Below are 10,051 nucleotides of genomic sequence, written 5' to 3'. Positions count from 1 at the left end.
GGCGGGATGACCACACTTCTAGTAACATGGGGGTGTGGCCTAATGTGCTAATGAGCTGTGCTGTCAGGGTGTGTGTGACCTAATATGCTAATGAGTTTCTGCTGTTGGGTGTGGCCTGTTATGCTAATGAGTTCCTGCTGGGCTTTTTCTACAAAAAGAGCCCTGGACCGTCACCTCATTAAGAATACAACCCTCCCCCTTTTCGGTGGGAAGGATCTACTCTACACCTGATTGGTTCTGTGCAAAACTTGCTATTATTCGCTTACAGACACTTCAGCTTAACCCTTTCGTGACTGTAGGGATGATCAGGCCCGTAGCTACAGTGGGGCATTTCGGGGCTCCGCCCCCTAACAAAAAGCCCCGCCCCACAAACAGCCATGCCAGCAACAGTGTTCCCTCTAAGCTGAGTTAGCGTGGGCCAGCTCACAGTTTTTTAGCCTCCAGCTCTCAGATTTTTGTCTCAGCTCGGGAAGGATGGGGCTCCAGAGCAAACTGATTTATGCAGCAGCCCAAATCGCTGGCTCACAACTTCAACGTCAGGAGCTCACAAAGTAGAATTTTTGCTCACCAGATTCCACAGCTTAGAGGGAGCATCGGCCAGAAACTTTTTAAGGAGAAATGGCAGTGGCCGGGAGTGAAAACACTGTCACTTGCCCCTCAGGCTACCCTCTCCCTCCCCCTGTGGAATTTTGGGGAGGCAACATGGGATCCAGGAACAGACAGCTCAGAGAACATCTAACTGCCTTCAGAAGGCACTTAAATGCCTTTTGAGTTCCCTGCCACAGGGCAGGAAAGCTTACAAGGGCACTCCGGGCTTCAATACATCTCCAACAGTCCCCCTTTTCTGCTAGCCCAATCCTGCTGTAGACCACCCAAATTAATTTTCATGTTTCCCAAAGGCTCATGGAGGAGGAGATTGGATTTATACCCTGCCCTTCATTTGGAGTCTCAGAGCCGCTGACAGTCTCCTTTCCCTTCCCCTCCCCATAACAGACACCCTGTGAGCAATGTTCCCTCTAAGCTGTGGAGTCTTGTGAGCAAAAAAATTCTACTTTGTGAGCTACTGGCATTAAAATTGGGAGTGAGCAATTTGGCTACTGCATAAATTAGTTTGCTCTGGAGCCCTCCTTCCTGAGCAAAGACAAAAATGTGTGAGCCAGAGGCTAAAAAACTGTGAGCTAGCGCACACTAACTCAGCTTAGAGGGAACACTGCCTGTGAGGTAGGGAAGGGGGTGAGGGAGCTCTCTCGAGGACTGCCATTGAGAGAACAACTCTGAAAGAACTTGTGACTGACCGGCAGCTGCATGTGGAGTTGTGGGGAATCAAACTCGCTTCTCCCAGATCAGAGTCCGCACTCTTAACCACTCTTAACCGCTCGAAGGGAGGGAGGGAGGGAAATGATGAATCAAAACCTACCCTTCACTTGGAGTCTCAGAGCCGATTACAGTCTCCTTTCCCTTCCCTTCCCCTCCCCACAACAGACACCCTGTGAGGTAGGGAAGGGGGTGAGGGAGCTCTCTCGAGGACTGCCTTTAAGAGAACAACTCTGAAAGAACTTGTGACTGACCCAAGGTCACACCGGCAGCTGCATGTGGAGAAGTGGGGAATCAAACTTGGTTCCTCCCAGATTACAGTCCATGGCATTCAACCTCTGCACCAAACTGAGAATGCATTTGAAAGACTCATCGTGACCTCGGTGGTACACAGCAGGACTGGGGATTGAAGGTGCCACTCCCGAGTTCCCTTCTAAGCTTTCTCGCTCTGTGGAAGGGAACTCAGTAAGTCTTTAAATGCCCTCTGAGCTGGTTTTCCCCCTGGGAACTGACATGCTCGCTGCCTCGTCCCTCGAAAGGAAGGGCTAGAAACAGGCTCGGAGCCTCCGCCTTTAATGAAGGCATTCAGATTAATTTTTTTTAATTTGATTTTTTATTGGTATATTAAAAACAAAGTATATCCAGATAATACATGTTACATTTTACTATTCGTTGAACATAGCTGCTTAAGGTTAACAATTGATAGTACGTTTCCCTTGGTTAGTTGTTAATAATACTTAATATGAGTGTTGTTCAGTGTGTAGGTGCGGGGTATGATCCAGTAGCACATCCTGTAACTTCATGTGTCTCACAAGTGTAACCACTCGTGATATGCTGTGTTACGTGGGAGGATTCCTTCCTTTGACAGATAATGTAGTATCGGTGACCATGTTTTCACATATCTCATATGTGTAGCTATGCCTGTCTGTTGCGTTCTATGTACTGACTCCGCAATTTTGGCCATAATGAACTGTTGCCACAGTTTATCGTGCCATCTTGCCAAAGAAGGTGGGGGTGGTGATTTCCATCCTTCCGCTATCGTCAACTTAGCAGTCGCTAGTAGTGTCGAAATAGTCTCCCTAGTCGTACCTACTAGCGATCCGTCCCATTTGTGTAAAAGCAAAACCTCCGGTTTACATTCGATTTCCTGTGACGTTATCTCCTTAATTTTGGCCGTAACTTCTTTCCAAAATGGGTTAATTTGTGGGCAATCCCACCAGCAATGGAGGTACGTGCCCTCGTGTCCACACTTCTTCCAGCATCTAGGGTCATTATTCGGATTAATTTAATCAACCGTAATTTAACTGCCCCCTGAACAGCAACAAAAATCCTGGCTACTGGCCTGTGGATGATACTTGCAAAACCCGACAGAGACTAACAGCATTTATTCCAGGGTGAGCTTTAGAGAAACCGAGTCCGCCCCATGAAGATCGTTTCAGAGGGGGTTAGCCATGTCGGTCTGCAGCACAACACTTGGACTCGAGTCCAGCAGCACCCGACAGGCCAACGAGAGCTTCGGCGTATTAAGTTTCCGAGAGACAAAGCGCCCTTCGTCAGAGACGAGTAGAGTAGAAATGGAGATCTCGAGTCCTCTTTTATCCTGGTAAGATCTCCATTTCTACTCTGCTCATATCTGACGAAGGAAGCTTTGACGCCCAATGCCCTGAAACTCTTACTGGTCTCTAAGGGGCCATTGGGCTTCTGTTTTGCTCCACTAGGATAGACTTGACACCGGGATTATCACTAGAACAGGCTATTCTTAAGGTGACTAATGTTCGTCCTGGGATTGTGACACGGCTTTCTTTCTTGTTTCCCTCTGTAGAAATTCGTCGCAGTCTCTGACTTATAAAGTCCCCCAAGACGTCTGTTCCCCTTCACTCCACAGTGATGCAAAAGGTACGTATAGCAATATGAGGTTCATCATTTTTGGCATTTAGACCTTCGGATGCGCCCCCTTGCCCAGGTTGTCTGTAGGCAGGGCTATTTTTGGGCAGGAACGCACAGGAACGGAGTTCCGACTGGCTCCCGAGTTGGCCACGCCCAGCAGGAACTCATTAGTATAATAGGCCACACCCAACAGCAGAAACTCATTAGGATTGGCTACAATTAGGGGTGTGTGGCCTAACATGCAAAGGAGTCGCTGCTACAAAAAAAGGTCCTGGGTTTTGACAACAAACAAGGTAAACAGAATAACAAGCAAAAGGTGGGTGTGGCTGGATAACCACACCTCTGGTAACAAGGGGGTGCGGCCTAATGTGCTAATGAGCTGTGCTGCAAGGGGTGTGGCCTAATAGGCGAATGAGTTCTTGCTGTTGGGTGTGGCCTATTATGCTAATGAGTTCCTGCTGGGCTTTTTCTACAAAAAGAGCCCTGCTCGGAGGTATGGGACGGCCAGTCGGATTCCAACCCAGAAGATCTTCAACGGGCTCTACAGGCCGTGGCTGGGTGGCTCAGGCTGAGCCGGCTGAAGTTAAATCCGGCGAAGACAGAGGTCCTGTGCTTGAGTCGTGGCGGCACAGGGTTGGGGATCCCGCTCCCGGCCTTCGATGGGGCGCTACTGGTGCCAGCGTCGGAGGTTAGGAGTTTGGGAGTGCTCCTGGACCCCTCCTTGACAATGGAGGCCCAGGTAGCAGCCACTGCAAAATCAGCCTTTTATCATCTTCGGCTGATTCGGCAGTTGGTTCCCTTCCTCAACTCTGGCGACCTGGCTACAGTGATCCATGCGACGGTCACCCTGAGATTAGACTACTGTAACGCTCTGTACATGGGGCTGCCCTTGTCGCAAATCCGGAAGCTGCAGCTAGTGCAGAATGCCGCAGCCAGGCTGTTGATGGGCCTCCCGCGTTGGGAGCAGTGTTCCCTCTAAGCTGAGTTAGTGTGAGCTAGCTCACAGTTTTTTTAGCCTCCGGCTCACACATTTTTGTCCTGGCTCAGGAAGGAGGGCTCCAGAGCAAACTAACTTATGCAGTAGCCAAGTTGCTCACTCACAACTTTAATGCCAGGAGCTCACAAAGTAGAATTTTTGCTCACAAGACTCCACAGCTTAGAGGGAACATTGGTTGGGAGCACATCCAGCCTGTGCTTAGGTCACTGCACTGGCTGCCAATAGCGTACCGAATTCGCTTCAAGGTGCTGGTACTTAACTTTAAAGCCCTGTATGGCCAGGGTCCGGCATACCTGAGGGACCCCTTTTCCCCATATAGACCCCAGAGAGCACTACGGTCGGGGTCGCGACATCGATTAATCATTCCGGGCCCCAAAGATGCCAGCCTCACCGCTGCCAGGGTCTTTTCTGTGGTGGCTCCTTACTGGTGGAATGAGCTCCCGGAAGAGATCAGGGCCCTGCGAGACCTCTTGCAGTTCCGCAAGGCCTGTAAGACGGAGCTCTTCTGCCAGGCTTTCACTTACGAGACTGAGCTGGCCCTAACAGACCGGAAGACCGCTGAACTGAGCACTCGGATGGTGTATCTTAGAGCACGCCATCTGATTTTAAGGAACTGTTAACACTGCGAGCACTTTAAATGTAAGAATCTTTTAAGCTGTTTTAAAATGTTTTAAAGTTTTATGTTGTCTAGGTCCATGGTACTGACCTCTGTAAGCCGCCCAGAGCCTGCCCGCAGGGAGGGCGGGGTATAAAGACAAGTAATAAATAATAAATAAATAAATCGAAGGCCTCCACCTGAAAGCCTGGAGAGCGGCTGCCAGTCAGAGTAGACAATACAGACCTTGACGAACCAATGGTCTGATTCATTGCAAAGCAGGCCCCTGTGTTCATACGATGTACGCAACTGTGCACATAATACATCGTGGAGAGTACACACGTACGCGTCTACCCTTCAGAAGACACCTGAATCTCCCTTTCTTCCTGGTCAGCACTTTTCTTTTCTTTTTTGCCATCAAATCAAGCTGACTCCTGGCACCCCCCAGTGGGGCATGAAGGCAAGGGACATTCAGAGGCGGTTTGCCATTGCCTGCCTCTGCAGCCCAGCCCTGGTATTCTCTGGAGGTCTCCCATTCAAACACTTTCCCAGGTCAGCCCTGCTTAGTTCCCGAGATTGTCAGAACCCACGGCCAACAACGAAGTACACACATTCAGGAATGGTTATACTTTTATTGCAGAGCTATAGATGCGGTAACATAAGCACTGTTAAGAATGGCCATGGCCAGTAGAGCCTAATAGGATATAGGCTATTCGTATGCACCCCCCCCATGGCATTGGCCAATGAGGCAAACTCCTGCACGCGGGATAAGTCAGGCAACCGTTAGGTGGCTAAAGATGAGGACCAAGAGTCTCTCACGGTACACAGGAGCTCTCCAGACAACACAACCTCCTCCTGCACATCTGTAGAGATAAGCGTTCCAGTAAAGGAATCACAGCAGGGAAAGGAATTTAGCAGCAATTTGTTGTTGTTCAGTCGCACAGTCGAGTCTGACTCTTCGCGACCCCATGGACCAGCGCGCTCTCGGCCCTCCGGTCTTCCGCTGTCCTCTGAAGTTTGCTCCATTTCATGTTCGTTGCATCTATGACACTGTCTAACCATCTCATCCTTTGCCGTCCCCGTCTTCTTTGACCTTCAATCTTTCCCAGCATCAGGGTCTTCTCCAGGGAGTGCCCCCTTCTCATTTGGTGGCCAAAGTATTTGAGCTTCAGTTTCAGTATCTGGCCTTCCAGGGAACAGTCAGGGTTGATTTCTTTTAGGATTGACTGATTTGATCTCCTTGCAGTCCAAGGGACTCTCAAGAGTCTCCTCCAGCACCATAGTTCAAAAGAATCTATTCTTCGGCGCTCGGCCTTCCTTACAGTCCAACTCTCGCAGCCATACATGACAACTGGGAGTACCATTGCTTTGACCATGTGGACTTTTGTTGGCATGGAGATGTCTCTACTTTTTATCATGCTGTTTAGGTTTATCATGCTGTTTAGGCTTATCATGCTGGGCAACCATTAGGTGGCTAAAGATGAGAACCAAGAGTCTCTCACGGTACACAGGAGCTCTCCAGACAACACAACCTCCTCCTGCACATCTGTAGAGATAAGCGTTCCAGCAAAGGCATCACAGCAGGGAAAGGAATGTAGCAGCAATTAGCAAGACACAAAATGAACTCCCCCAACCTCCATGGCAGCATAGCTGACAGAGATGTGACGGGATCGGGCTTGCCTGGGCGATCCAGGCCGAAGGGTGTCAGTGCCCGTCTTTTGAAACAAAAAGCAAACAGAGGGCATGCGTAAACACCCTGGTGTGGTCGAATCAATTCATTCCGTGGGTCGATTCTGTGGCTCAGTCATAAAACATGTCCGGTGATAGAGGGCCGTCTGAGATCAGCCAAAGCTGGATTTTTGAGTACGAACAAAGAGTTTCGTTTAAGTTGTTCACAAGGCAGCACTGATGGAGTCGGACAGCAGGTGTTGCTGTTGTTGTTTTTTAATAAGCAGATCATGTTTCACGCAAGTCCTTGCAAACTCCGTCTTAGGAGAAGAATATGCCATTGAGTCACAACCAACTCATGCCGATCCCTTCCATGGGTCGTTCGGGCATGAGGTGAGCAACGGTGGTTTGCCGCGGCCTCCCACCGTATAGCAACCCCGGTCTTCTTGGTGGCCTCCCATCTGCGTCCTGACCCAGTGATCCCTCTAAGCAGAGTTAGTGTGAGCTAGATCACAGTTTTTTAGCTTCCAGGTCACACATTTTTGTCGTAGCTCAGGAAGGGTGGCTCCAGAGTAAACTAATTTATGCAGCAGCCAAATCTGGGAGAACCGGGTTTGATTCCCCACTCCTCCACTTGCAGCTGCTGGATGACCTTGGGCAAGCCATAGTTCTGTCAGAGCTGCTCCCTCAAGGATAATTCTCTCAGAGCTCTCTCAGCCCCACCTCACAGGGTGTCTGTTGTGGGGAGGGGAAGGGAAAGGCGTTTGTAAGCCGCTCTGGGACTCTGAGTGAAGGACAGTGTACAAATCCAATCTCTTCTTCTCCTTCTCCTCCTCCTCACAAAGTAGAAGTTTTGCTCACAAGACTCCACAGTTTAGAGGGAGCACTGGTTCTGACCATGGCCAATCCTGCTTAGCTTCTGGGATCTGATGAGTTTGGGCCAAACTGGGCCAATTGGGGTGCTCTCCTAGGAGTCCTCTATAGTCTCTCAATATAGAAAAGAACATGACTGTGTGTTAAGCTAGGCCTTGAATTTCTTTCTTAAGCGGAGGGGCTGTGTCTCAGTTGAAGAGTACCTGCTTTGCAGGCAGAAGGTCCCAGGTTCAATCCCTGGGATCTCAAATGAAGAGGACCAGGCAGTAGGTGATGGGAAAGACCTCTGCATGAAACCCTATGGAGCCACTGCCAGTTTTAGTAGACACTGCTGAATGGGAGGGGCTCAGTGGTAGAGCCTCTGCTTGGCATGCAGAAGGTCCCAGGTTCAATCCCCAGATTCTCCAGTTCAAAGGACCAGGCAGTAGGTGATGGGGAAGACCTCTGACTGCGACCCTGGCTCATTGGAAGAGCAGCTGCTTGGCATGCAGAAGGTCCCAGGTTCAATCCCCGGCATCTCCTGTTAAAAAGGACCAGGCAGTAGGTGATGGGAAAGACCTTGACCTGAGACCCTGGCTCAGTGTCAGAGCATCTGCTTGGCATGCAGAAGGTCCCAGGTTCAATCCCCGGCGTCTCCAGTTCAAAGGACCAGGCAATAGGGCATGGGAAAGACCTCTGTCTGAGACCCTGGCTCAGTGGAAGAGCATCTGCTTGGCACGCAGAAGGTCCCAGGTTCAGTCCCCAGTAGCTCCAGTTAAAAGGACCGGGTAATAGGAGATGGGAAAGACCTCCTGAGCCCCTGGAGAGATGGGAAAGATCTCCTGAGGTCTTAGAGAGCCATTGCCCATCTGAGTAGACAATACTGATCTTGATGGACCAGCAGTCTGATTCCATATAAGGCATCTTAATGTGTGTTGTTTCATGGAGTGAGTGCTTCCTCAAGCAAGACACTTTCAGTATAACCTCCTCCCGTGAGGGGAGTAGGTGCACATGTGTTGCAAGCAGGGGTCATTTCGTAGAAAAAGAGGTGCAGGAGCTCATTAGCATAACCTATTTGCATATGCCACACCCCTTGGCATCACCGGAAGTGTGTCAGACGGCAACACCCACCACTCAGGCTCCACTGGACAGTTTTGGATTGCTAGCTATTGCGGGGGACGGACGTGTAGATCTGTCCTCGCAGAGGAGGGAGAGCTTGTACCTGAATAAACCTCGGTCTTAAAGGTGCCACTGGACTGTTTTGGGCGGGGGGGGCCCTCTGCAACTTACCTGGCTGGTTCTCGCTGTGACTGAGGGCTGCTGGGAGCAGGGGGCGGGGCTTGTTGCATGTGCCCGCCCCCTGGGTTCTTTACTGCCGGAGCTCCACTCCTGTGCGCTCCTGCAGGAAATGACCCCTGGTTGTAAGCAACCAAATGCGTCCTTTCTTTTCAACAGTTCTTTCTTTTTCCTCCAGGAGAGTCTCAAGAGAAGACTTGTGCAGGAGTCCCCCTGCGGTCTCGCTACTATCTGAACTGCTCCCTCGAATCCCACCACGCCACGTACACCTGGGTCCACCGGAACAAAACCATGGCCCACTGCGTCCACGGCGTGGATCCCTGCACCCATTTTATTGACCAGATTTCCAAAGACTCTGAGGGTGACTATGAATGCGTTTCCCGGGAGCACTGGTTCAAGCAGACGCTCGTAACTCATTGTCTGACCGTAACGCCGCCTGGTGATTGGAAGACGGTGCCACCAACCAGTGACCAGGTGGAGACTAATTTCCGGAAAAGCGAACAGCCCGATTTCTACATGCGCGAACCGAAGGGGGTTCCCTCAATGGGGCCACAAGGTAACCGGGCCGCCACAGCCCCGTTTTCATTCTGGCTCGTACTACTGCATGTGGTGGTGGTTTTTGTTCTCCTCAAATGACGACCGACCCTCCCCGCCACCTCTATCGATACGGATAACCACATGACGCTTGTTGAGATTCTGGGATCTCTTAGGCTTGGACGAAAGTGTTTCCCGGACTCCCGAGGTGGCGATGGAGAAGAAATTCTCATATATGGCGAGGGACCAGGATACCGGCGGCCTTAAAGACTGTTTTTTATTATTTATATATTAATTTATTTTAAGATAACCACATGACGCTTGTTGAGATTCTGGGATCTCTTAGGCTTGGACGAAAGTGTTTCCCGGACTCCCGAGGTGGCGATGGAGAAGAAATTCTCATATATGGCGAGGGACCAGGATACCGGCGGCCTTAAAGACTGTTTTTTAATTATTTATGTATTAATTTATTTTAAGTTATTTACCCGGGGGGGGGGGGTTTGCCAGCCTGCAGGTGGGACCCGGGGATCTCCCGGGGGTTGCAACGGATATCCAGATGACAGAGATCAGCTCCCCTGGAGAATGGGGCTGCCTTGAGGGTGGACTCTGTGGCATTGTACTATGCTGAGGCCCCTCCCCTCCCCAAACCCCACCCTCTCCTGGCTCCACCCCCGAAGTCTCCAGGTATTTTCCAATCCAGACCTGGCAACCCTACTGTCTTGGGACAGCGTTGGCTCGTCAGGGAGGGCCATGCTCCTTGGTGTCGGATCCGCCTGGCTTTCGAGCAAGGAAAACATTTACTTTACCTACATAATCCATCCCAAGTTCAGCAAGGGTCAGCCGTTTGTACTGTTGGTGGCCATTTTATGTGCTGGGTTAGGCAGCCATTTTAGCTTGGTTCCCTCGGG

The 10,051-nt window shown here is 50.6% G+C and overlaps 1 protein-coding gene across 1 annotated transcript in view; it reads left to right on the top strand.

Annotated features, from left to right (window-relative positions):
* The window catches only part of LOC107114312 (semaphorin-7A-like), a gene marked incomplete at its 5' end in the record, with an annotated part of 21,604 nt that extends 12,204 nt beyond the window's left edge, over positions 1–9,400 (top strand). The window contains 3 exons of the mRNA XM_015415759.1: positions 2,535–2,542; positions 3,137–3,210; positions 8,788–9,400. Coding sequence (XP_015271245.1) covers positions 2,535–2,542; positions 3,137–3,210; positions 8,788–9,245 — 540 coding nt within the window. The remainder of the gene's footprint in view (positions 1–2,534; positions 2,543–3,136; positions 3,211–8,787) is intronic.
* Positions 9,401–10,051: the final 651 nt, after the last annotated feature.

This window comes from Gekko japonicus, unplaced genomic scaffold, assembly GCF_001447785.1.
Source record: "Gekko japonicus isolate JY-2015 unplaced genomic scaffold, Gekko_japonicus_V1.1 scaffold6145, whole genome shotgun sequence".
Taxonomy (NCBI): domain Eukaryota; kingdom Metazoa; phylum Chordata; class Lepidosauria; order Squamata; family Gekkonidae; genus Gekko; species Gekko japonicus.
This window is presented reverse-complemented; position numbering and strand designations above follow the sequence as displayed.